The sequence below is a fragment of the Halichoerus grypus genome, chromosome 1 (genome assembly GCF_964656455.1).
Source record: "Halichoerus grypus chromosome 1, mHalGry1.hap1.1, whole genome shotgun sequence".
Lineage (NCBI taxonomy): Eukaryota > Metazoa > Chordata > Mammalia > Carnivora > Phocidae > Halichoerus > Halichoerus grypus.
This window is the reverse complement of record NC_135712.1, coordinates 148,474,053-148,499,624: the sequence shown is the minus strand read 5'-3', so window position 1 is coordinate 148,499,624 and position 25,572 is coordinate 148,474,053. Positions and strand designations below refer to the sequence as shown.

Here is a 25,572-nt window from a genome sequence, read left to right as displayed (position 1 = left end):
TTATAAAAATCCCATTTGGTCAGTGTATGGTCCTTTTTATATGTTGCTGGATTTGGGTTGCTGGTATTTTGTTGAGGATTTTTGTATCTGTAGTCATAAGAGATACTGGTCTGTGTTTTTGTGTGTGATGTCTTTGTCTGGTTTTGTTACTAGAGTAATACATCTTAGAATGAGTTTGGAAGTGTTCATTCCCCTTCTCTGTCATTTAAGAGTTTGTGAAAGATTGGTGTGAGTGTATGTCTAGATTTTCTATATTGTTCCATTGGTCTGTGTGTATATCTCTCCACCAATGGTTCACTATCTTGATTACTGTAGCCATAAAGTCTTAACATTCAGTACAGTGATTTCTTATTGTATTCTTCTTTTTAAAAATTGTTTTAGTTATTCTATGTCCTCTATGTTTCCATATAAATTTTATAATGAGCTTGTCTATATTTACAAAAATCCTTTTTGGGAGTTTCCTAAGAATTATGTTAAACCTATAGATCAATTTGTGGAGAATTGACATCTTTACTGTGTTGAGTCTTCTAATCCATGAACATAGTATGTCTCTCCTTTTATTAAATCTTTGATTTCTGGGGTGCCTGGGTGGCTCAGTCGTTAAGTGTCTGCCTTTGGCTCAGGTCATGATCACAGGGTCCTGAGATGGAGCCCCTCGTTGGGCTCCCTGCTCGGCGGGAAGCCTGCTTCTCCCTCTCCCACTCCCCCTGCTTGTATTCCCTCTCTCGCTGTCTCTCTCTGTCAAATAAACAAAATCTTAAAAAAAAAAAAATCTTTGATTTCTCTCATCTGTGTTGTGTAGTTGTCAGCATATAAATCCTGTACAGGTTTTATTAGATTTATATCTAAGTATTTCAGTTTTTCTGAACAATCATAAATAGTATTGTATTTTTAATTTCTATGCCCACATGTTCGTGGTCCACAAATGTGATTTTGTACCCCGTAACTTTGCTGACTCGTTAGTTGTGGGAGGTTGTTGCATTTGTTGTTGTTATTGTTTTTTAAGAAGTTCTTAAAATATAGACTCCTTGGGGTTTTCCACATAGACCCTCATGTCATCTGCAAATAGGGAGTTTTGTTTCTTCTCTAATCAGTATACCTGTTATTTCCTTGTGTTCCAGCTACCTTCCTGTGTATGCCGAGGTACAGGAGCCTCATGTATACCTGCAAAGCAGCCACGTGGAAGTGACAAACCTCTATGTGGGCGTGCCCACCAAGGCAACCGTTACACTCATCAACGGCACACTCCTGCCTACCCGATTCCACTGGGGCGCGGTGAGTGAGCCTGCACCGTCAGCCACTGGGTCTGCAGCCCTCAGCACCAGAGGCCCATGTGGAGAGGGAGGTTGCCCCCCAGGTGCTCACCTCTCTCCTGCAGCCTGCCCCTTGCCCCACAGTGCTCAGAACTGCTGGGCTCCTTGAAGGAGCAGCACATCTGGTCTGGTTTTTCCTTGCCCTGCCTCCAGGGAATTCTAGTTCCCTAGCTGAGAAGGAGTCACTGGAACACACAGCCAGGGCTCCCAGCCGGTGTAGCCCATGGCTGGCACATAGCTGTTGCGAGCCCCGCTAGGCACTGCCCGAGGGGCTGACCGTGGAGCTTGCTTCGTGTGCTGTGGGAGGTGGGAGATGGGGCCATGTCCCGTGCCTCAGAGGCGGCTGCCCTCTCCTCACCCTCACCCTGGGCCTCCCAGGGCAGCTTGTTTAGTCCAGGCAACGCCTGACAGGCGTGAGGTCCGCCCAGGGTTGGGGAGGGCAGGAGAAGGGACCGGTGGATTAGCCCTGCCAGAGAGCAGCCAGCCCTTTCTGGTCCTGCTGCGGGCCCCCAGACCGCCAGCCTCCAGCAGAGCGTGCCCCAGTGCTAAGCCCTGTGCGGACCCCGGGTCCACGCCAGGAATCCAGCGTGTGACAAGAGGGCCTCCATACCCACATGTCTGCCAGCTGCTGGGGCACCAAGCAAGCGTCTGCACGGCAAGGGCCTCCCCCAGACACGGCACGCTGGGCCCCAGTGAGGAGCGCCACATCAGCCTGGAGCTGGCTACTCACACCCAGGTGAGTTAGGTGGTGAGGGGGCCTGAGGGGCTAGGAAGGCACCCTGCCCCACTCCTGTAAGAGGGCAAGAGATTCCTTGCATTTGGGTCTGGGGTCCCGATTCCTGTTAGGCCTGCTCTCTAGGGATACAAGGTCAGGAAGCCCGGAGCAGGCCTGAGTGGCCCTCAGACCCGCTGGCCATGTGTAGCCTTTGGCACCAGCTTTACCCTCCCCTTGTCTGCAGCCATAGGTGGGCCTGGCTTTCCAATTTGCCCAAGGATGTGGAACAGGCCCTGTGCTGGGTGCTACTGGGAGAGGCTAGCTGGTGGCCGCCTTCCCGGAAGAAGGGCACAGCTGCTCCCTGACGCAGCCCACAGGAAGGCCATCGGGGAGGAACTTGCTCAGTACTTGGTTGGGGGTTGCTGGCTATCTGTTTGTGGTTCTTGTGGGAAAAGAGACTTCTTCCTTGTGGAGACGTGGAGACCCAGTCCCATTTCTCCCTGGCAAACCTGGAGACAGTAGACTTTCTCCGCTGAGTCTGAGCTCTACGGGGATAGGCAGATGGACACAGGCACAGAGCAGGCCTCAGTCAGGAAGGGCTTGATTTCTGTGGTAACAGCTTCATCAGAATAAGTGTGTAGCTTCTCCAGAGGCCCACTTTGAGGGTCTCCCTTCGTGTGGGTATGCACAGAAATTCGGAGCAGACTCAACCAGGAGCCCTGAGGAAGGGGCCAGGATGTGGGACGTCAGGCTGGGCCTGTGGATGGTGGCTCACTGGAGGGACTGAGGAGCCCTTCCACAGAGATGAGACTAGACAGAGGTCAAGGCCTCTGTGCTGAGTGTCCCGCAGCAACCACCGCTGCTAGGGAAGACCATGTGAGGCCCCGGCCTGGGACTTACGTGTACTGATGTGCCCTTGGTGGGCTTTCTTATAGGACGAGCTGAGCGATCTGGCCCTCCCTTGTACCGTGTCAGGCATGAAGGAGCCACTGGTTCTGGGCATTTCTGGGAAACCCCAGGGACTGCAGGTGGCTATTGCCATCTCTATGGAGGGCTCTGACAGCAGGTGAGCCCAGGGCTGGGGCCAGGGCCTGAGGGTTGAGGCGACCATACAGAGGACTAGCACTGCACTGTGATACCAGCCCACTCCCAGCTGATTCCTCGGCCAGGAAAGGGCCACAGTATTATTGTGCCCCCGCCAACCTCTCTGGGAGCAGGTCTCTCTACCCAAACCCTGCGCTCTGTGTGGTCTTTCCCCCGCCTACTTGGAGGCATGGCGTCCGGGCAGGTAGGAGATGCAGGGGGCAGGGCCGTAGGCAGCTTGGGCTTTCCCACACAAGGCCCAGCAAGCGGGAGATAGGCCAGTCACCCCTGGTCAGGGAAGGTTTGTGGTTGAGGCCCCTCTTGGCGTCCTGAGCTGACAGGAAGGATGCGTCTGTGGGTGGCAGCTTCACGGGAGGCAGTCCGAGGATGAAGCCCAGTGTGTAGGCAGCTCTCACACTGCTCCCCGAGGGGGCCCTCTGGGCGGGGCCGAGGGTGGCCTGTAACTTCGTGCCCTGGGCCCGGGGCAGTGTTCCCAGCACGGAGCTGTGGCCGAGCTGCCTGGAGGAACTCCGCCTTGACTTCGGCTCCAAGGTGCCTCTGAGGACCCGTGTGAGCTGCGCTCTCATCCTGACCAACCGCTCCCCGATACAGACACCTTTCACCCTCAAGTTTGAGTACTTCGGGAGTCCCCAGGACAGCCTGAACCAGAAACCCAGTGTGTAAGTCCGGTTTCTTTCAGGGGCAGTTCCCAGGGAGGACGGGGCCAGGCAGGGTTGCCCTATTAAGCATCTATGTGGCTTAGGCAGCCAGAGGCTGCTGTGAGGAGTGAGAAGGTGTGTTTTCATAAGGATACCTGGAGAAATGTAGAGAAACGGCTCCCACCGCCCATCTCCCAGACTCTGAGGGGGCCTTCGGGAGAGGCTGGGGTTGTGGCGAGCAGGAGCGGGGGGGCACTCCCAGCGGATGAGGCGGTAGAGATGAGGCCAGCGGGTGAGGGAGAAGTTCGTGGCAGCGGCGGGAGCCGTGTAGGCAGAGATGTCGCAGGGAGGCTTTCTGCAAAGCTGTAACTGGACATCAGCCATGGGGAAAGGATTTACGCCACAGAAGCTGGTGGTCTACCAGCACACCAGAGCAAACACCTCCCCACCTCGTCTCCTAAGGCGAGGAAGCCCAACTTGAAAACCACTGCCATGGCTGGTGGGGAGCCACTCACAGTTTGTAAGCCATTACCTTTCCCACTCCAGGAAAGTGAGTGGGCACTCGATGCTGGACGGATGTCAGCAGGAAAGACTGGAAACAGGGCCTTTTGCAGAAGGCTGGGCAAGAGATGAGGAGTCTGGGCTGGGTTGGTATCTGGGGTCAGCGGGGCAGAGCCTGGGGACAAGGGGTCCCTACCCCAGCGCCCTTCTGTGTTTCTGGGAAGGCAATCCCTCGGCTGGTGGGTGGCCTGTAGCCAGGGGGCTTTGGGTGATGGGGGTGTAGCAGGTGCCAAGACCAGAGAGGGAGGTGAACAGACCTGACCTCTCCCCTGGGAGGAGCAGTCGGAGCGGCCTTCCTCCACTGGGCACCTGGTAGGATGCTAGTTGCGGGGAGACATGGCTCAGCTCTGGGGAACAGCCCTGATGGCTTGATGCTGTTTCTGTATCCTGTCTGGTAAAGCCCCGACATGCCCCCTGCCCTGCTGAAGACATCGCGGATTCAAGAACACTTGGCCAGGCGAGAGCAGCTGAGTAAGAGCCCCAGGGTGGGCCAGAGCAGGGGTTCCTGGGGCCTTCTCAGGGGGTGGGCCGCCTGCTGCAGGGAGGGGGCCCTGGCCACAGCCCCATTTCAGTATCTTTTCTAGCAAGACCTCTGAGATGGCCATGGCCCTCCTCCTGACTCCCGTTTTGAATGAGGCTGTCTCCTGGCATACAGCCCGTGGACAGGGCCTTGTTTTGATTTGGGATGGGTGACGGCTCAGAAGGGAGGGCTCCCACCAGGGCCTGGTCCCTGAGAGGTGAGCGAGGCTGCCTGCTGGATTCTGGACTCCCAGGAGGAGGGTCTGTTTAACCAGACCAAGGCGAGGCTGTGCAGTGGCTTATCTGGTATAGTGCTTTGCTAACTCCTGAGGGTTTGGACCTCCTTCCTGCCCTGGAGTCCTGAATCCCCATTCCTGGTTATCGCCCAGATTTCATGGAAAGCATGTTGTCTCATGGCAAAGGAGCTGCCTTCTTTCCCCACATTTCCCAGGGCATGCTGGGGGCCCACCAGCAGCTAAGCGTCGACATCTCAGGCTACGCGAACATGTGGGGCGAGTATTGGGACAACCTCATCTGCACGGTAAGGATAGATGGCCTGAGCCCGGCCTCACCTTTGGGCTCTCCCTCCTCCAACTCCTGGCCCTGAGCCTCTCAAGTCTCTCCAAGCTGGAAGACCGTGCCCACTGAGCTTGGGATAGGCATTCATACCCACAGCAACCACAGTGATTCACGCGGGAGGGGTTCTCGGGAGCAGAATCTTTCATGCCTTTTCCCATGGGGTCCCATGAGGCTGGGCACACAGAGGAGGGCAGAGGAATCTGACAGGCTGCCTACTTGGGCCAGGACTCGAGACCTGGAGGGGCAGTGAGTATGGAGAAGCAGTAACAGCCTTCCAGAGCCATACTGTCACCTAGCCCTTGGTGCATTCACTCACTCTCCCATTGGGCCTTTACTCACTCGTTCGGCCCGAAGGGGGCACCTGCTGTGCATGGGGTTCCTGTGGGGTCCTCTGGACTGTGGAGGATACAGGGACAGATAAGACCAGATGATCCAACAAGGAGTTCCTAGTTCAGTATGGAGGGGTGAACTATGTCCATTGTTCTGTTGGAGGGAAGGCCTTGAACAGAGGGAATGGGGAGCCAGGGAATGCCATGGCAGCAGGGGACGAGAGGGACACAGGATTGGTGTGCGTTTGCAGGTGGGAGACCTGCCACCAGCAGTCATCCCAGTGCATATGGCAGTGGTGGGCTGCCCCATCAGCTCCCGGAGGACCACCTATTATACCACTGACCCGTTGCAGAAGGAACCTGTCATCAGGTGACCCCACCGGCCTCATCCCCTAACCCTTGAAACCCTCTGGCCTCCAGCCTGGCTGCCATGCTGACCTGTTGCTCTCCAGTGGGCCCAAGGCTACTTGGTGCCACCCAGCAAGAAAGCCCCAGGACAGGGCCGCCCTGGAAGACAGCGGCCTCCAAGGCCATGGCTGCTGTCTGCACATCTCCGAGGGCTTGGGGTGGGGAGAGAAGTAGCAAGTAGTCAGGGTGGCCTGAGGTCCGTGCCAGACCTGGGGCCCCACACACCACCAGTTGGGATCTGTCGGTAGGTGCTGGTGTAGGGCGGGGGCGGGGGCTACTGGGGCACCGAGCACCCTGGGTCACCGCTCCCCGGCCACTGCACGGGGAAGGCCTCCAGCCCGAGGCCCTCGTGACTTCAGGATAGACCACTGTGGGCCTCCTCCCCGCCCGAGCCCCAGTTCCAGCCCCCTCTGTGAGCAGCCCTGCCTGCGCCGCGTCAGCCTGGTCTCCTGCCTCCAGGTTCGGCACCCAGGTCTCTGGAGGAGACACGGTCACTCGGGTCCTTCGCTTGAATAACTCCAGCCCCTGTGGTGAGAGGCTTACGAGAGAAGCTGGGGCTTTCGCGACACACTGTGCCACGTGGCGGGCCAGGCTGGGAGGGACGCCGGGGCTGGGGGAAGCTCACGGCCCGTGACAGGGACCCAGGAGTCCAGGTGGCCCGTGGTTGCCAAGGGAGGCCCCTGAGGGCCAAGGTGGGGAGCGACCCGCTGGTTGGCGGTTGTCAGAGATAGCTGCTTCCATGCGTGAGGACAGGACCTGCCCTTGCCCGCCTCTGGGGCCCCCCAGTGCCACAGGTGCCCTGCTCGTATCAGGTTCACTCTGCATAAGAGCAGACACTGGAGGGGGACACCTTTTCTCATCCCTTCAGCCAGCGCTACCTGAGCGATAGCCAGGTGCTGGTACAAGCTGCTGGGGATCCAGAGGGAACAGGACAGCGGGGTCTCTACCAAGAGGCTCCTGTGCTGATGGGGGTGCAGCCATCAGGTTGGGTGCATTGAGGGGGACTGCTGGAGGATCGCATGGGTGGGGTGTCCAGGCTGCATCCAGGAGGGAGGATGAACCAGCGGGGCCTGGCGAAGCGCCTGGGAATGGAGAGTGTCCGGGCCACAGGAACAGCTTTGGCGGGCTGGAGGTGGACCAGGGTTTCAGGCATCTCAAGGCTGGGCCATGAGGGGCTGAGCCAGTCTTTAGGGGCAGGGCCCGGGCAGCTCTGACTTGAAGCTCCTTGGTGCCTGTGAGGAATGTGCAGCGGGGGAGTGCCAGTGCTCCGGGTCCCTGCTCCATCTGTCCGCGGGGTCTGGCCCGTTAGGAAAGGGGCACTGAATCTGCTGATCTAATCGGCTTTTTCAAGATCTCCTGGCATTTCCAGGGGCACCCGGCTGGCTCAGTTGGTAGAGCATGCACCTCTTGATCTTGGGGTTCTAAGTTTGAGGCCCATATTGGGTGTAGAGATTACTTAAAAATAAAAGCTTAAAAAGCAAATCTGGTGTTTCCAGCAGTTTCACTTCTTAGCTGCTGTGTTGTTAGATGCATTTGAGAACTGTCTCATGTTTGCCCTTCCCCGTTTTTACCCTTTATCACTTTGATACGTTTCTTGGTAAACAACAGAGAGCTGAGCTTTTTAAAAGCCCAACCTGACATTATTTTTTTTTTTAATATTTTTATTTATTTTTTGACAGCGAGAGAGGGAACACAAGCAGGGGGAGTGGGAGAGGGAGAAGCAGGCTTCCCCCTGAGCAGGGAGCCCGATGTGAGGCTCGATCCCAGGACCCTGGGACCATGACCTGAGCAGAAGGCAGACGCTTAACCTACTGAGCCACCCAGGCATCTCAAACCTGACATTATCTTTTAATAGGAAAATTCGGTCTACATACTTCTTCCTTACTTAATGACTTTATTTTTCTACTTTCTTTTGCTTTTTGTGACTTTGTGCCGTTTTCCTTTTAATTTGGAATTTCTCTTCTACCTTCTTGTGTTTTGGTGGTTCCCCTTCTTATCCTCAGGGCTCATCATCACATGCATATTTCTGTCTTTACTGAACTTCGGTGGGGGGGAGGTCCCTGGTGGCCTTGGTGAGTGGGATTTGGTGGCTGTAAGGGGCAGGTGGCAAGGCAGTAAGTTGAAGAAATACGAGCTCAGGAGTGTGGGCCTGTTCACCAGGTCTCCCGCAGGGCTAGCCACGACTCAGATGTTAGCTGGGGAGGGGCTGAGGGCAGAGTGGGGGAGGCGTGGGTGCACAGGGTCCTACAAGCGTGCTGGGGAGGGAGGGAAGGGGGTTTGGAAAGGTCGTCTGGCGGAGGGAAACTGTTCAAGGTGGGGAGACTGGGCATGGCTGGCCCCTGAGAGGGGGTGGAGGCAGACTGAGGCGGGAGGGAAGGGGGGGATGGCTTAGATGCCTGCCGACAGATGGGGGCGTTGCGATGGGACTTTGGGGCCATCTTGATGTGGGGGCTTCGGGGAGGTGAGCTGGGGTCAGCAGCCCAGTGCCCAGGGGGCGGCACAGGTGTCCGAGAGCAGGGAAGGGGTGACAGTGGGCTGAGGGTTCAGTTCTCCAGGGCTAGGCTTTGCCAGGTGGGTAGAAGGTTGGGGGTAAAGGGGGATGAGAATCCTGGCAAGACGGAGGTTGACATGGCGGCATCCAGACTAGCCCAGCCAGAGAAGGAAGGGAGTGCCGTGGGAGCTGGTGGGGGTGGAGAAGGCAGGGAGAGAGAGCCCCAAGTACCCGGAGTGGTGCATCTGGATGCAAAGGCCTGCTCCTGGGATCCATAGGGTAGGGCTGATAGAGCCAGCTGACAGAGCCTGTAGACTGTTCTCAAAACGAGAACTGCCTGGAAGTGGCATTAGGGAGAAGGCGAGGCCCCCTTCACCCTGAGAATGGGAGAATAGGCAGCAGCAGTGGTTGTGGGGCGGGGGTCCAGGGATGATTGGCCTGCCCCTTCCTCAGCCCTCACCTCCCTCGCCCAGACATCCGCCTGGACTGGGAGACCTACACTCCGGAAGACAGGGACGACCGACTGGTGGAGCTGCTGGTGTATTATGGGCCACCTTTCCCGCTGCGGGACCAAGCTGGGGATGACTTCTTGTGCCCGGAGACCCCTGAGAGCAGCAGCTCCTTCTGGTCCCCAAGCCCCTCTGGCGCATCGGACTCCAGCCACGAAGCTGCCCAGGCTGTGAATAGGGGTGGAGGGGCAGGGCGGGTTGGCTGCTGAGTTGGGGCCAGTGAGCCTTGAGCCTGTGTGAGCCCCAGCGACTCCCTGATGACAGGCCGAGGACCGCTGCGGTGTCAGCGACAGGGCCCGGCAGAAGCTCATCTCCGTCCTTCTGCGGGAGCATGACGGGGTGCCCGCCGACCACCTGTACAGCATCAGCCCCAAGCAGGTGGTGAGTCCGGCGGGGCTGGGAGCGGCCTAGCAGAGCGCCGCGCTGGCGGGCGGGTGGCCAGGGGGCGGCACTGAGGCTGCCGTCTGTGCCAGGTGGTCCCTGCAGGGGGCAGCAGCACCATCTCCATCTCCTTCTCACCTACGGGCCTTGGCGCCGGCATCCCGCACAAGGTGGCGTGCGTTGGCTACGCCCTGGGCTTCATGAGCTTGGACGAGGAGGTGAGCCCGCCTGGCCCGGGGGGGCATGCTGCCTCCTCAGCTCCGGGGCCGCCAGCAATGAGGCTTGGGCTCCGCAGGTGGAAAGAGAGCTTCCGGGGAGGAGGCGTCGCCTGCAGGACTTCGCCGCGGGACCCCTGCGGCTGGACCTGTGCAGCTACGTGCGGCCCGCACAGTGAGTTGGCGGGGCCTCCCGTTAGCCCCCTGTGGGGAGCACCTGCACCCTGGGAGCAAGATGGCAACGGGAGGGAGAAGCCAGCAGGTGAGCCCAGGCAAAGGCTGGCTAGGGCCAGATGAGCAGAGGGGGACAGCCAGGAGGCCCCCGGGGCCCAGTCGTGCTCCTTTGCCGGCAGGCTCAGCGTGGAGCTGGACTACGGTGGTGGCGTGGAGTTCCGGCACCAGGCCAGCGACCTCATCCCAGAGCAGCCCTGTACTGGGGTGAGTGTGCTGTCCCCCCCTGCCCCACCCCGGGCCCTGCCAGTCTCCCCGGACCTCAGATATGGCCGTGAGCCCTCCTACAGTCCGGGTCCTCCTCCCCCCGAAGTGCCTCCACCCCAGAGCCGTGGGATCCGGGAGGGGAGAGATGCATCCCCGGCCTCCGCCTCCCCTGTGGCCACCCAGGTGCTGAGTGAGCTGCTGAGCACCCACCACCTGAAGCTGAGCAACACCACCGAAATCCCGCAGTACTTCCGGCTCCTGGTCTCCAGGCCCTTCTCTGTTGCTCAAGGAGGGGCCAGCCGCAGCCACAGCACTCCTGGCCCGGAACAGGGGTGTGAGGAAGAGCAGGCCACCGGCGGCAAGCGGCTGGTGCTCCACCCTCAGGAGAACATGCTGGTCAGTGGGGGCTCTGCAGGCGGTCACCGGGCCAGGGGTCATCCTCCCGTCACACACACGCACACATGTGGACAGACGTGTGCACACCAGCGTCACGCACTTGTACACACTGGTGTCCAGACACCGCACACCGTCGTGGCATCCGCTCCCACAGCCTCAGCGGGCGGGCCCATCCGCTCTTCCAAGCTGCGCTTTGGTGTGGGTGTACCGAGCGCCTGCTGGGTGCTGGGTGCCATGCTGGGTGCCACGCTCCCCCAGGGACCTCACCATGGGGGGCGAAACAGCTACAGAAGAAAGAAGGGCGGCCACCCTGGGCTCACTTAGCCTTTGCTCCCTTCTGCAGAGGTCAACTGAGGGGCAGCCCCGAAGCACAGCCAGAGGGCCTGTTCCACCAGGGCGCCCATGAAACCACAGGCTGTCGCCAAGTAAAGGTCCCTTTAAAATGCCTCAGGGAGCCCCAGGGCTCTTGGAGAGAGGACATTTCATAACAGTACTACCTCTCACCCTCCATGTGCCGACAGAACCCAGGCATCTGGCCCTGACCAGAATTCTAGCCCAAACGCAGTTCTCCATTATCCTGCTCACCCAGTCCTGCCCACACCTGTGCCTCCACTCTTGCTGGGAGCATCTGATCTCAGCAAATACCACTGCCCCCGACCCTGTGCCCAAGCAGAGCCCTGGCATCCTCTTCCCCGCCCCTCTCTGACCAGCCAGCCCCCACATCCTGTTGTTGCCCATCCTCAGTCTCCATGTCTCCCCACTCTTCATCCCACACCCGCAGCCCTGGGCATGCCAAGGGTAAAGGGCGGTTTGCTTGTAGTCTCCCCTCGAGGTCCTCAGCTCCTGAGGGCAGGCAGGGCCCTGTCCCCAGTACTAACGGGTGCTGGGCACAGAGCGCGGCGCTGTGTCTGTGGACCGAATGCACCAGACACGCTGCGTGCCGGGCCGGGCTGGCTCAGTCTGGGCCGGGCCTGCAGGCTGCGGGTGGGCAGGGGCCGAGCTGGGGCCTTGCCGGGCAGTGGGGGCCGTGGAGGGAAGGAGGACGGAGCTCCAGGTGGGGAAGCCGCCGCCTGCCTTCGGCAGCCTCAGCTGACAGGCTTGTTCACATCTGCTCAGGTGAACGTGTCCTTCTCGCTGTCCCTGGAGCTGCTCTCCTACCAGAAGCTCCCGGCTGACCAGATGCTGCCCGGAGTGGACATCCGGCAGCGCGCCAGTGGGGAGAAAGAGATGGTGTTTACTCAGAACCTGCTCCTGGAGTACGCCAACCAGACCGCTCAGGTGAGTCCCAGGCCTGCGCCATGTCGGAGAGGGTGGAAACGGGCCAGACTCTGTTCTCGTGGGTCAGAGGAGGGCAGACCCCGACCCGGCCTTCCGAAATAAGAGGAGCCCCAGGCCTCGCCCTGAGGGCCCGGTATGCCCTGGAAGAGGCCTTTCCCTGACGACACACGTGGAGAAACGAGGGTCATCCTTCCTTACCTAGCTCAGCTCAGAACCAGGTGAGGTGCTGTAGGGTGGGAAATAAGGAAGGCTTCCTGGAGGAGGTATGCGGCACATGAAGCCTCCCAGCTGGAAGGTACAGGTGAGGAACAGAAAGGAATAGCCTAAGGGGTGGATTCTAGGGAGGCCAGAAGGCAGAATCCGTTTGTGACCAGGCAGGCCCCCCAGCTTGGTCCTTGGGCGGCTGCTGGGGCCCAGGGGCGGGAAGGCTGAGGTGATGAGGTGTGTGTGGCGGTGCCTGAGGCCGATGTGGGGGGACCGCCAGGAGCGAGGACGGGTCAGCACACAGGTGGGGCCTGAGGCCAAGGGAAGAGGTGAGATGGCCCAGAGCCCAGGAGGGGCGGAGGGCTGGGCCTTGGGACTCCAGGGGCTGGGGGAGGAGGGGGAGGGCAGCCTGACCAGGGAGCAGAAACCACCGAGCTTGATCAGGGCAGGGGGAGGGGCGGCGGAGGGAGAGCAGATGGCGTCTTCGGGACCCTTTACCGGCGCAGACCCCCACCAGCTGTGGTTTTAGATGCCGGCGCCAGCCCCCTTCCACTCGCTGTGGTGCTGCCCATGTGTTCCTCCGAAGCTTCGGGACTTGGGGTCAGCAGGAGGGCACGAGGGCCCCACGTTGCAGGCTCTGTCCCCCTAGGTGGTGCCCCTGAGGGCCACGGTGGCCGTGCCCGAGCTGCAGCTCTCCACCAGCTGGGTGGACTTTGGGACCTGCTTTGTGAACCAGGGGCAGGTCCGGGAGGTCTACCTCATGAACCTGAGCGGCTGTCGGAGCTACTGGGCTGTGCTGACGGGTAGGTTGTACCTGCCCACCACTTCCCCCGCAGGCTGGCACCACCTGGGGGTTCCCGCAGATGGCCGGTTCCCAAATCCCAAGTGATCCCAGGGTGCCTCGCCCCGTGGCACCGGGCCGGACCAGAGGTGCACACCTGAGCTGCGGGGCGGGGCGCTCGCTGGGGCGGCACACGGAGCTGCCTATGCTCGTGCGTGCTCCCTTCCCTCGGTGCAGGCCAGCAGGAGCCAGACAAGGACCCTGCGGCCTTCAGGGTATCTCCAAACAGTGGCCTGCTGGAGGCACGACCGGTCAATGCCCCCCCAAATACCATCACCCTCCAGGTTTTCTTCACTGCCAGGTACCAACCTCTCCCAGCCTTGCCCACAGGCCAGGGCCCCCTTCCTAATCCCTGTAAGTGACCCCCCCCCGCAATCCCACAGGAGCAGTGAGCTGTATGAGTCCACGCTGGTGGTGGAAGGCGTGCTTGGTGAGAAGGCCTGCACCCTACGGCTCCGGGGCCAAGGCTCTTATGACGAGAAATATGTGTCACCCCGCCAGCTCTGAGGCTCTACCCGCAGCCCCCCAGCTTTGCAAATAAACCATGACCTAGAGCTAAGGACCAGGTTTGCTGGGCAGGGGTGCATGCCGGAGGACCCCTAAGCGGCTCCGGGGAGGGAAGGGACTCCCTGGGAGGGCAGTGCTCTCAGCCCAGGCCCTCAGCACACAGCTGGGCTAGAGGCAAGACCCCTGACAGCCAGAACTGACCCTTGGGAAACACCACAGCCAGCATGATGAGAATATGTATTTATTGTCTGCTGCACTCCTCACCTCCAGGACCCACATGGTGGCCTGGGTGACCTGGCAGAAGGCAGGCCCGTACTGTGTCACCAGTGCTCACGTTCATCCCGGTGCCGCCGCCGCCACCCCCCCCCCAGGGCAGAACTAGGTGGGGCCTTCCTCAGTTTCCGGGGTATTCAAAGACAGCAGCGGCTCCCATCCCGGTCCCGATGCACATGGACACCACCCCGTATGCCCTGGGGAAGCAAGATTATGTCGGCTGGGCGAAGGCACCAAGGGCCTCTCCCCAGACCTCTGGGCGTGCGGATCCCAGACTGCCCACTTGAGCCCACACATGCGGTGGCAGGTACTTGCTGGAGGCCAGGGTGCCCTTCCCGCTGGCCCCCAGGGAAAACAGGGGTCACGGCCCTGTGTCCTCCGTTCAGTGCATGTATGCCTGCCCCTCAGCACCCCAGCTTACCTCTTCCCACGGCGCTTCAGTTCATGGAGGAGCGTGATGACCTGTCGAGCTCCAGTGCAGCCCAGTGGGTGGCCCAGGGCCACTGCACCCCCCAGAGGGTTCACCTTCTCGGGGGGGAGTCCTAGCTTCTCCACACAGTAGACGGCCTGGAAGGAGGCAGAGCATCAGCTACGGTTCCCTCCCCAACCCCTGTACCCAATGCCCACTGGCTCCACCTCAGCTATCCAAGGCCCAGGCAACACTAAGAAAGGAAAGCTCACCTGGCTTGCAAAGGCCTCATTGATCTCAAAGATGTCCACGTCATTCACCGTCAGCCCTGTGGGTCAGGGGAAAAGACCTGAGCTGATCCAGCGTCCCCATCCCAGCCATGGCCTAAAGGCTGCTTGGTGTGTCTAATCCACACGGGCAGGTGGGTCCCAGCTGTGAGGTCAGGAAGGGCTTGGGGTGCAGGGGCTGGCCTGGCCCACCTTCACTCTGCAGCACTCACGTGACCTCCCCCCACACCAGCACCAGCACGAGAGGCAGGGGTGGGATACAGATGGAGACTGCGAAGGAACCACCTTACCTGCTTTCTGCAAAGCTACAGGGATGGCATAGGCAGGTCCAATGCCCATGATGTCAGGTGGGACCCCAACCACCGCATAGGACCTCAGGACCCCAAGGATGGGAAGGCCCAACTCTTCTGCCTTGGACCTCCGGGCCAGCAGGAGGGCAGCTGCCCCATCACTCACCTGACTGGAGTTTCCTACAGGCAAATCGTGCGGGTTAGGACGCGTCAGGGCAGGGCGGAGGAGCACCACCTGCACACCTTGCCTGGGGGCTCCAGGCTCCCAGAGAACAGCCCGCATGGACACTGCCCCTCCTGGCCCTCCCCCAGTCCAGTCTCACCAGCCGTGGTAGAGCCGCCCTTCTTGAAGGCAGGCTTCAGTTTGGCCAGGCCCTCCATGGTGGTGTTGGGGCGGATACCCTCATCCTGGGCCACGGTGATGCTCCTCTCGGTGCCCTTGTCATCATGGACCGTGGTGGTCACAGGCACAATCTCAGCTTGGAAACAGCCCTTGCTCTGGGCTCTGGCTGCCCTGCCAGCACCATGGACAGCCAGGCTCAGGCTCCCTTGGGGTCCCTTCCTCCCAGGGGTCCCTCCCACTGCCTCCACCACCCCTGCCCACTGGGGCAGACAAGCTCAGGCTGCTAAACATCACCTCAGGGGAGCTGAGGGCCCCTCTTCCCCAGGCTAGGAGTGGGAGGCCTGAGGCCTTACGGGGCCTTCTTTGCCATCAGCCTCCTATCTTCAGATCCTGGCCAATCCCAACCTTGGAAGGGCAAGGGGAAGTTTAGATGTGGTGCCTCCCCCTTTGAGCCCTTCACCCAAGAGGTACTGAGCCTGCTTGGTTCTCTGGGCCAAACTGAAGACGGAGCCCTAGGAATATTTGTGCTGGGTTCTACCAACTTGGCTTTTCTATCCCAATGGCTCAATTTCATCTGTTCCCCAGTTTCCACACATATAAAATGACATACACTAAACTACGTAATGAATCTTAGTATTTAAACAGTACAAAAGCACAAAGTGTTTTCTGGGTGATCCTTGCGATCATATGCAAGATGTCAGTGACAAGGGGTTTCCCCTGGGGAAGATTCCAGTTTTCACCAAGTTTTCAAATGCTTCCTTGACCCCAAATGCCTATGAACCACTGCCTCAGAGAAGCCCACTCCCTTCTTTTGCTGTCACCTCTGGGCATCTGGGGCTTGTCGACCTCAGCCTGCCCCTGCCCAGAGGCCTGAGCTCCTGGGGGTCTTCTGATGCTACCCCAGACCCAGGAGTGGTCCAGAAGCTGGGATGCCAGGGTCCCCAGCAGTGCAGGCCCTATAACCCAGGCTATCTAGAGAAGCCTATGGCTGCCATGTCGAATCATCAAACCACAGACAATCAGAGCAGAGTCCTGGCCCTCGTTACACTCCTGATGAATAGATTGGTAAACTGAAGCCCAGCTAGGGAGAGACTCAGGGTGAGTAGACAGTAACAGGATACGGAAGAGCTACCAATGCACTTCCAGCACGTCCTGGTCCCTGCCCACCTCTCCCTCCTGGCAGGCACTAGGCTTGGAAACCACTCACTGCCCAGCTGTAGCCAAAGGGCAGCTCTACCTGAGGCCACTTAATCTAGCCTCAAAACCTCACTCTCTAGCCCCTTACACACTCCCCATCCCAAACAGCACTCACTTCTGCTGGGAAGCCAGGGCAAAGGTATCCTGCTTCTCCCGCGAAATGCCGAACTGCTCAGCTACGTTCTCAGAAGTTATCCTAAAACAAAACCAGCACACCGTGGACGTGCCCGGCAGCCTGGGGGCCTGGGCGGGGCCACAGAGCTCTGCTTGCAACTCTGGGTCCCTGCGGTGGTAGGCAGGGGAGGACAGGAGGGCTGGGCCACGCCTTGGAGACAGATGACGACTCTGGGTGGAGTGTGGGGGCACAGAGAGGGAGGCAGCAGGGCTGGCCAGACCCCGAGAAGCTTGTACACCCGAAAGGCCAGCCCAGCAGAGGGGCAGATGAGGGAACGGGTGGGGACACGAACGGGTTACTCTTCACCAGCTTCTCCTATGCCTTGAGGAAAGCTGCTCTCGGGTGGGGGGAGGAAGCCCCACCCCTCCAGGCTTTCTGCTCACTGTGACCAGAGCCAGCCCTCACCCTGGGGACCCACAGCTGCAGCTGGGCATTCCCACCTGGGCTTCTGGCTTTAGAGGCTTCCCTGGGAGGGGGGGTCACTGGATGTGGAGGCAGCCAGGGCACTGCCCCTCTCTTGAGCCTCAAATCTCACCTTCAGGGGAGCCATGACTCCCTGCTTATGAACCTGGGGGGGATGGCCCAGAGGCTCAGCAACGTTGGCTGCAGAGCTAAGATGCCGAGCAAATGCAAGGCACTGTGATGTTGCACCTGACAGGACCCAAGCCCCCTCACCAGTGTGTTCCAACTCAAAGCCCTTCCACTTCAAGGTCCTAGGCCTCCCAAGACTTTGGCATGCAGCTGCCATCGTTCCTTGTGCGACTGGCCCCTCAGGGTGGGAGTGACAGGCTGGGCCATGACTGGAAACCCAGAGGCACAGAGTACCTGGAGGCCTCAGGAAAGGGAAGTCAGGGGCAGCAAGTCCCATCCCCATGGCCCAGCAAAGCAGAACAAGCCCGAAGGCAGGAGGCCACCAGATGCTCCAAGTCTCTGTGCGCCTGCTCCAGGCCAGGAAGGGAGCTGAGGGGGCACACTCACCCCATAGGAATCAGGCAATCTCTGGCCTTCTCCTTCTCCACCAAGCGCGAAGTGATATTTCCCGGGTTTCCCCTGTCAGCCAGGGACATGGACTCCACCCTGAGGAGGCAGCGGAGGAGGTGGTCACTCTCAGGACTCTGCCAGGGATAGCTATGGCTCTGGCGAGTGCTGGGAAATAGCCAGGGGGCCCTGGGAAATCCAGCAGGCTGTCTGGGAACCCCGGGCAGGGCCCTGGCCAGCAAGGCAGAGCTGGTGTGCAGGGCTGCTGGCGCCCTCCACCCCCACGCCAGGTCAGAGCGCTGCACGGCCCACACCCCCAGGCAGGGCTGTGCTTCCCTATAACACAAATGCTCCCACAACTGGCCAGTCCGCAGCTCCCAAGGAAAGCCGCCTAGTGCAGGCCACGTCCAGGCAGCCGGGCCACGCCCTGCAGCGCCACAGGTTCAGAGGGCAGAAGAGCCAAGTATTCTAAAAGCCACAGATCAAAGGGCCTCTGACCTGCACTGACCAGGAGGTGCTAGGAGCTCAGAGGAGGGCAAGATCTCAGTTTAGAGCGGTCAAACAGGCCTTCAAGGGACGGGGGGGTGGAGGGGACTGGGGGACGGGACCTGGGTGTTAGAGTCGGTTAAGCGTCCGACTCTTGGTCTTGGCTCAGGTCTGATCTCAGGGTCGTGAGACTGAGCCCCAAGTCTAGCACCATGCTCAGTACGGAGTCTGCTTGGGTTTCTCTCTCGCTCTCCCTCTGCCCCCCTAGCCCCTGGCTCGGGCGCATGTGCTTTCTCTCTCTCAAATAAATAAAGCTTAGAAAAAAAGGCCCTCACGGAGATGCAGGAACATAGGGCCTCAAGGGGTAACATGTAACTTCGAATGCTTTTCACATGCCCTGTGCTATTTGATAATCTTTTCAGATATTAGAAAGCTTTCAACAGTATCAGTCACATGACATATGTCCCAGAGTGGTCCTGCTGTTATTACTGCATTTAATATTACCAACTTCAACAGGACTGAGTTAGTTATCCCCATTTTATAGACAAGGACACTGAGGCCCAGAGAGCTGAGTAACTTGTCCACAGTCACTCAGCAGGGATCCAGATTTAGGTGTCTGGCCCCAGAGCCCATTCTCAACCAGGATGCCCCGGGCATGATCAAAGCCTATGGGGGACAGTCTTGGCCCAGACCCTCAATACTCTAGAAACATAGTCTTTAACCTGCCTGGGGACTCAGATGCCCTCTAAAGAACTCATGAAGACTCCAGCCTTCTCCTCAAGTTATCCACACCTGTCCCTCCCCCAGTTAGATAGAGGACCATGAGAGAATCAAAGGGCAGACTGGCAGTGGCCCTTGCCTGGCCGAAGGCTCTGCAGTGTGGTCTCTGGCTTTATTTACAAGCACAGACAACCAGTGCCAGGCGGCACAGCCCCGAGGCGGCCCAACAACACTCCAATCAAGAAATGCCACAAAGGAAAAGCAAGAGAGAACGTGTCAAAATCCCCGGGCTGCTCGCCTCCCAGAGCCTGCCAGAGCCCTGGCTTTGCCGGCCTCCCCATACCAGATGCCCACCCCCCCATACCAGATGCCCACCCCCCCATACCAGATGCCCACCCCAGGCTGGGCCCCAGGGCCCTTCCCCTCCCTGGAGGCCCTGCCTAGTATGCCTTCTGTGGCTCCAGGTGCTACAGCCGAAGACAGGGCCGCAGCTGACAGTGACCAAAGCACCGCAGATCTGACCACGCTGCTCAGAGCCCAGCAGGCAGCTGCAAGTTTCCACCTTGGTACCGAGGAAGGGGTCGAGGGGACCGACAGCCTCATAGCATGAACAGACTAGTTATATAGTAGGCAACTGCCGTTGGCTTTAGGGAACCAAAACCACAACGTCTCTCTCAATAGCATCATAAATCAACAAGGGCCACACAAGGAAACCCAAGGGCTATACTTTCTCAAAATACTTGCATCTTCCAGCCTGACAAATTTCCAAGAAAGCAAGCTTTCAAAAGCCAATTCCCTTTTCCCACTAGTGCTGAGAGGTGTGAGCAATTCCTGAGCACCGAGAGCTGGGGGCTATTTCTAAGCTGAATTTGTAGGAACCTACTCCCAGCCATCTGCCTAAAAGGGCTAGGGGAGAATCCTGCAATCATGGCCTCTGAGAACTCAGGACATGAAAATTAGTTTCATTATTAGGAGTTGATTAGTAAGCTCTGGCAGAAAGAAATTCTTACCCACAAGCCATGCCAATGTCATAAGACCCATTTCTGATGCCACCTGCAACAAAAGCATTTCATAAACATTCTTTATCAGAGTCCATCTGTTCTGGAAACAGAGGAGCCTCTTCCCCACCTGGTCTCTAAATGGAACTCGGCCCCAGCCTCAGAGATGGTAAGACCCAGGTGTCCAAAATGGCTGGGTGCAGTGGCAAGGGGCTCTCCCAGAGAGTCCTCTCAGAAATCCTTATTGCCTGCCCAAAAGACAGTGACCTTGCTGACCCAAACCCAAGGAGCCAGAACCAAGGCCAGGCTGTAGCAGTGGGCACCCACCCCATCACAACGTACCAGCTATGTTGGCCACTGCCTGGAGCCCCGACGAACACTGTCTATTGACAGTGGATAAAGGCACGGTCTCTGGGATGTCACTGGAACAGAAAGTGAGACCACAGTCAGCCCCCTCTCCTCTGCCAGGCTCTCATGGAAAGCAGGCCTATGCTCCTGGTCAGTAGGACTGTCCCATCAAGGGGTGCAAAAACCAGGGGAACAAACCAACAGCCCTGTCGCCACTCCAGGCCAGATCCATACTGGGCAGACCCCATCTCTGCAGGTTCTTGCTCCCTAGGGCCCCACAAACACATGCTCTTTCCTCCTGTGATTCTCCTCAACCAAGGTCAAGAACAGCCCAAAGGCAAGGAAAACTGGTTGGGCTACAGGGATCCTTCTTTCTCTCCCTTTGAAGATTTTAAAAAAAAGGAAAACTATATATCCATTTCCTCCAAAAAAAGAGAGAACAGGATCTGTTGCTGGGACAGAGAACCAGGGCAAAAAAAATAACATAAAATTAAAAAATGAATGAATGAATGAATGAATGGTCTCAAGCATGAGGCCAGAAACCATCAGCCTTACCAGTAACTATATACCTAATCCTTTATGTTCCCAGTCTCTCTGGAAGGTCTGTTCCCAGCTGGACAAAGAACCCTTGATGGGTACCAAGCATTCTAACATCCCTTGTTTGGGTGCGTTCCCCTAGGCTTCCATACTGCTCCCAGCCCTAGAAGCTGATGGGGCTGTCCCTCCTGATGTAACCTGCCCTGACCAAAGGTACAAAACCCTGGGAAAATCCCCAGGCCCTCCTCAGACCCATGGACTCAGAACTTCAGGGGGTGAACGTGCTCTGGTGATGTTCTGGTGTGCAGCCAGGGTCAGCAACCCGTGAGCTAGTGCCCAGGCCAGGTTCTGCTGAGGGCCTCTCAGGTGGGTAGCCTCCTAGGCCCATGCAGCCTGTGTAACCCTTCCCAGGTCTCCGAATTCCTTACCAGCTAGTTACTACCTAGTTACCACCTCCTCACCCAATCTACCAGCTGTTCACTAAACACCTGCTCAATACAAAGCACCACCTGAGGGATGCTGACATGCCCTAGAGGATGGCTGACCAACACACAGAAAATGAATCAGCTAGCAGAGACTGAAATAACAGTGCAGAGAGAGGAGGTAGGGACAGCACTCCAAGGGGACAGAATGACCAGAACAGGGAAGACAGTGGGCAGACAGGCGGGCTGAAAGAGGAAAAGTCAAGGGGTGCCTGGGTGGCTCAGTCGTTAAGCGTCTGCCTTTGGCTCAGGTCATGATCCCAGGGTCCTGGGATCGAGCCCCGCATCGGGCTCCCTGCTCAGCAGGAAGCCTGCTTGTCCCTCTCACACTCCCCTTGCTTGTGTTCCCTCTCTCGCTGTCTCTCTGTCAAATAAATAAAAATCTTAAAAAAAAAAAAGAGGAAAAGTCAAGGCAAATGAACAGCAGGAGGTAAGGCTGGATGGTAAGAAGTTCGGAGCCAGATCGAGGGAATCCTTGAACTCCACGCTAAGTAGTCTGAACCTATCCTAGGCCCTAGAAGTTTTGTCAATTTTCCTGTTCCTTCACTGGCTAATGTTCCTATTATTTCTTTTCCAGGTAGTAGGGAGTGCAAATTTAAGTGGTTCTTAAATCTACACATGACAATAATTTAAGCACTCCTCCCTTGTCTTGGGACAGCAAGTGGTGAAGGGCAAGTTTCCCAGGGCCCCTCCTGGGCTACCCCTCACCCCAGGGTTCTGCCACATCCCCAAGTCTCTGCTGATGTGCTATGCCTTGAAGGTCTCAGCTTCTTCAACTAGCTTTAAAAAGCTCAAAGTCACTCTTCAGTGTGCCTTCCTGGTTACCTGGCAAAAAAAGGACAGAGTCCACACTTACAAAGGCAAAACAACAAGCTGACTTTGGCTAAATCATCAGGCCAGAGAGCTTTTGCTCTAGTCTCAAAGGCCCTGTTTGTCCTGGTTCAGTGTCGATAATGCAACCTTCCTTCAAAGTAGGGCAGGGGCAGCTGGCTGGCTCAATTGGTAGAGCATGCAACTCTTGATCTTGGGGGCCTGAGTTCAAGCCCCACACTGGGCATAGAGGTGAAAGAAAAGAAAAGAAAAAAGAAAAGAGGGGTGCCTGGGTGGCTCAGTCGTTAGGCGTCTGCCTTCGGCTCAGGTCATGATCCCAGGGTCCTGGGATCGAGCCCCACATCCGGCTCCCTGCTCCGCGGGAAGCCTGCTTCTCCCTCTCCCACTCCCCCTGCTTGTGTTCCCTCTCTCGCTGTGTCTCTCTCTGTCAAATAAATAAAATCTTGAAGAAAAAAAAAAAGAAAAAAAAAGACAATGCCAAAGTAGGGGAGAGGTAGTGTCCACAAAAGCAGGGTGCCAAGGACCCTGGCTGCATCCAGGTCTGGTGTCCAACCTGATCCTCTTTCACGCATAGGCCGAGTTCCCTGGTGCCTGAGCCTGCTCGAGTCAAAATGGCCAACATACAGCTAGAACTAGAAAAGTTTACCTCAGAAACTGAGCGATTCGGGCCATGATTGCTCCGGCCCCCGGCTGAAGCACATTTCCTGTGGACAACAAACCTTTATTCAGTGCCAGATAGTGTTCTAGACACTAAGGTACAGTTGTGAATAGTAGAAAGGGGACATTCCAGATCTTTCTTCAAGCCCCCAGCAGGCTCCCTTGGAGCTCTGGAATTTGAAGGAGCCAGTCATAGAGCAGCTCGCCCCGGTCATACAATTAAACCCAGTCCCCAAGCGTTGCAAGCTCCCTTGACCTGCACCCTCCTTTCCCAAATCAATGCACAGTGGGCAGGCTGGCTGCCTGCCTTTAAAGGAAAGATGGAAAGAAGACTGTAGTGCAAAACTTGCAGTCAAACGAACTGGTCTTGTCAGTTAGGAAAATGAACGCACACCTCTCTGAGTGTCCTCAGCCAAACCTTGCTGGCATTTCAGACGTGGAACAGTGATTCCCCACCTAAGGATGGCCCCTACTTGATAGGTGTCTGGCCCTGTTCTATTTCCAGGCTAGAGGAGTAGGGTTGGAGGTAAAGGGTTAGACTGAATGTCAAGGGACCCTGGATTCAGGTCCAATCTCTGCAGCAAATTTCCCAGGACCTAGTGTCTCCATCTGTGAGGGGGAGGGGCTGAACTACATGGCTTTTGATGGTCCTTCTGTTCTGTGGTGGCACAGGCGGGATGAGTTAAGAGAACCCTGACCCCTGTCTCCTACGCTGTCCGCAAACTCCCGTGCTTGGGTGTTAGAATGGCATGGGGACCGCTGCTTGCCATCATACCTAACAGGCAGAACGTGGTTGCGGAGGGGGCAGAAAGTGCCTGGAGGCGGGAGGGAAGGGTAGGACCGAGCCCTAAAGAAACGATTACATGCACTGCATGGAGTCCCTTGCCATTCCCTCAGTGAAAGCACCTGGAAGGTGCCTGGAGGGTGAGGAGGTGTTTGAGGAGGGCGAGGAGGAACAAGCCCAGGGCCTGGGCAGTGTGCTCACCCACGCAGATATCCCCCAGCTGGGCCGGGCTCAGCTTCACGTCCCGGAGAACCGCGGTCATGACGGCCGAGAGAAGCTCGTCAGGGGTGGTGTCCTGCAGCGGGAGGCGCGGCCACGGTGATCCCCCGCCAGCAGTGCACGGGGTTCCCGGGACCCCCGCTCCCCCACCCCACCCGAGAGACACAGCGGTCACAGCTCGGGCGCGGAGCCACCTCCGGCGCCGAGGGGCCAGACCCCAGCCCGCTCAGGCCCGCCGTCTCCCACCCGGCGCCGGGACCCAGGGGCCTCACCTTGAAGCCGCCGCGGCCCCCTCGGCCAATGGCCGTGCGCCGCCCGTGCACCACCACCACGTCCTCGGGCGACACCCGCGGGGCGCCGCTCAAGCACGGCGCGGCCTGCGGCTCCGGCACCCCCCCAGAATGGGGGTGGCCCGTCAGGTGGCCCAGCACCACCTGCAGCCTCCGCATCGCGCGACACGGCCCAGTAGACCCTACCCCCACCACTCCGCGGGGAATAGCGTAGACGCCAACAGACCTCCGCCCGCGCAGGCGCGGAACCCACTCTGCCCTGACGCTTTAACCCCGCTCAGAGCCCCGCCCCCAAGTCTCGCCCACCTCCCACCTCAGCCAACCAGAAGGGGTCTACCTCAGGTCCCGCCCCCTGCTTCTAATCAAACCACCTAAAGCAGAGCTCTTGTTTTGATGGAGAGTCTTTCCCCTCAAAGCCCCGAAGCCCCGCCTGCCGTAGCCCCTTCCGAAGCCCCGCCCAGAAATGCCGACAGGAAACCTTTCCCCTTGCAGTCCTGCTTGCCTAAGAGTCCTTTCGGAGTCTTGTGTTTTTGGTTTTTTTTTTTAAGATTTTATTTATTGGGGCGCCTCAGTGGCTCAGTCAGTTAACTATCTGCCTTTGGCTCAGGTCATGATCCTGGGGTCCTGGGATCGAGCCCCACATGGGGCTTCCTGCTCAGTGGGGAGTCTGCTTCTCCCTCTGCCCCTCTTCTCCGTTTGTGCTCTCTCTCTGGCTCTCTCCCTCTCTCTCTCTCAAATAAATAATCTTTAAACAATTTTTACTTATTTATTTGAGAGAGCGAGCCTGAGCGCATGAGCTGGGGGAGAGGCAGAGGGGGAGGGAGAGAATCTTATGCAGACTCCACAATGAGCACGATCCCCACTTGGGGTTTAGATCTGTAGGCCCTGAGATCTTGATCTGAGCTGAAACGAAGAATCAGAAGCTCAACCGACTAAGCCACCCAGGCGCTGCATAGCCCTTTCAGTATCTTGAAACAAAGTCCGCCATTGCCGGGGCTGTTTCCCCTATAACCCTGCCAACTGCAGGCTACCAAACCCAAAAAGAGGAGCCGGCCAGCACCACCCCCCAACCCGCCCGCCCACGGTTTCCTGCTTGCGGAGGAGGCAGGGACTTTTAATTCCTCTTCCCCCCTTGTTAGTTTTCTCTGCTGTCTCCTTTATCTCAGCATCCAAGCTGGGGATCTTAAATAATTCCCAGAGGCCCCAGACTCTTACCCCGACGTGCTTGTGCTCTCTTGGGAAGTCTTTCGAGAACACAGAGGGAACTGGGGACTCTGGTGCAGCAGGAGAACAGATTGTATTAAGTTGCTGAGATGTGACAAACTCCCTATCCCTATTCATGCATCTATCAATTTTACAGTAGTTTGGGTTTATTTAATTAGTGCCCACCTCCCACACTAGGCTGGGGTCTCCACCGAGGCAGGGAGGGGCTTGTATCCGGGGTGCCTGCAACATGCTTGACACTTAGTAGGTGATCAATACCTATTCAACGGAAGACCAGAGCTCCTTAGGTCAGGACTGTGCTTCCCAACCTCCCGCCCCCCACAACTCTAAAAAGCAAGGCCAGGTGCCCCCTTGACTCCCAATGGTAATGTGTTCCCGCGACCCCAGAGAGTAGTGGTACTGCGTTTCTCCTAGACACCAAAGGCCAGGGTGCCCTGTTACCCCCAACCTCAGAGGGGTTCCCACCTTTCAAAGGCAGGGCCATGGCATGCCTCAGACTTCAGAAGGGAGTATACCCCCTTTCCCATCTCACCTCTGGATTGTGCCTTCCCAAGAGATCCAGGGACGAGCATGGGGGGGGGTCTCCTCCTTTGCCCCCTCCCCGCCATCCTCAGTTCC

General features: G+C 58.1%; 2 protein-coding genes and 1 long non-coding RNA gene across 14 annotated transcripts in view; 1 reads left to right on the top strand and 2 right to left on the bottom strand.

The window, feature by feature from the left end:
- Positions 1-13,473, top strand: part of DLEC1 (DLEC1 cilia and flagella associated protein) — a 73,227-nt gene extending 59,754 nt beyond the window's left edge. For 4 of the 11 annotated variants that reach the window (XM_078073585.1, XM_036094190.2, XM_036094189.2 and 1 more), the window contains 19 exons: positions 1,122-1,275; positions 1,939-2,049; positions 2,964-3,094; positions 3,600-3,791; positions 4,732-4,802; positions 5,240-5,391; positions 6,010-6,128; positions 6,626-6,696; positions 8,170-8,238; positions 9,131-9,336; positions 9,431-9,547; positions 9,640-9,765; positions 9,843-9,937; positions 10,116-10,200; positions 10,384-10,596; positions 11,713-11,874; positions 12,728-12,881; positions 13,097-13,220; positions 13,303-13,473. In XM_078073585.1, the coding sequence (XP_077929711.1) occupies positions 1,122-1,275; positions 1,939-2,049; positions 2,964-3,094; positions 3,600-3,791; positions 4,732-4,802; positions 5,240-5,391; positions 6,010-6,128; positions 6,626-6,696; positions 8,170-8,238; positions 9,131-9,336; positions 9,431-9,547; positions 9,640-9,765; positions 9,843-9,937; positions 10,116-10,200; positions 10,384-10,596; positions 11,713-11,874; positions 12,728-12,881; positions 13,097-13,220; positions 13,303-13,426 (2,476 nt within the window). In that variant the 3' untranslated portion in view covers positions 13,427-13,473. Of the gene's footprint in view, positions 1-1,121; positions 1,276-1,938; positions 2,050-2,963; positions 3,095-3,599; positions 3,792-4,731; positions 4,803-5,239; positions 5,392-6,009; positions 6,129-6,625; positions 6,697-8,169; positions 8,239-9,110; positions 9,337-9,430; positions 9,548-9,639; positions 9,766-9,842; positions 9,938-10,115; positions 10,201-10,383; positions 10,597-11,712; positions 11,875-12,727; positions 12,882-13,096; positions 13,221-13,302 lie in introns of all 11 variants that reach the window. The other 7 variants (XM_078073549.1, XM_078073556.1, XM_036094191.2 and 4 more) reach the window with 7 other exon arrangements.
- A 178-nt stretch (positions 13,474-13,651) lies between these two features.
- Positions 13,652-25,086, bottom strand: ACAA1 (acetyl-CoA acyltransferase 1). 2 transcript variants are annotated; one of them, XM_036094199.2, is made up of 12 exons: positions 24,946-25,086; positions 23,423-23,516; positions 22,427-22,484; positions 19,925-20,004; positions 19,595-19,637; positions 17,379-17,477; positions 16,341-16,421; positions 15,009-15,199; positions 14,686-14,865; positions 14,381-14,436; positions 14,121-14,266; positions 13,652-13,896 (listed from the first exon to the last, which is right to left on the bottom strand). In XM_036094199.2, exons 1-12 carry the CDS (start codon positions 25,069-25,071, stop codon positions 13,821-13,823), a joined length of 1,230 nt encoding a protein of 409 aa, XP_035950092.2. In that variant the 5' UTR covers positions 25,072-25,086; the 3' UTR covers positions 13,652-13,820. The 2 variants fall into 2 exon arrangements, with proteins under 2 accessions (XP_035950092.2, XP_035950091.1); XM_036094198.2 differs by lacking the exon at positions 24,946-25,086 and adding an exon at positions 23,713-23,999.
- Positions 18,765-19,588, bottom strand: LOC144381966 (uncharacterized). Its single transcript, XR_013448333.1, has 2 exons — positions 18,960-19,588; positions 18,765-18,917 (listed from the first exon to the last, which is right to left on the bottom strand). It is a non-coding gene; the product is annotated as an uncharacterized LOC144381966 (long non-coding RNA).
- Positions 25,087-25,572: the final 486 nt, after the last annotated feature.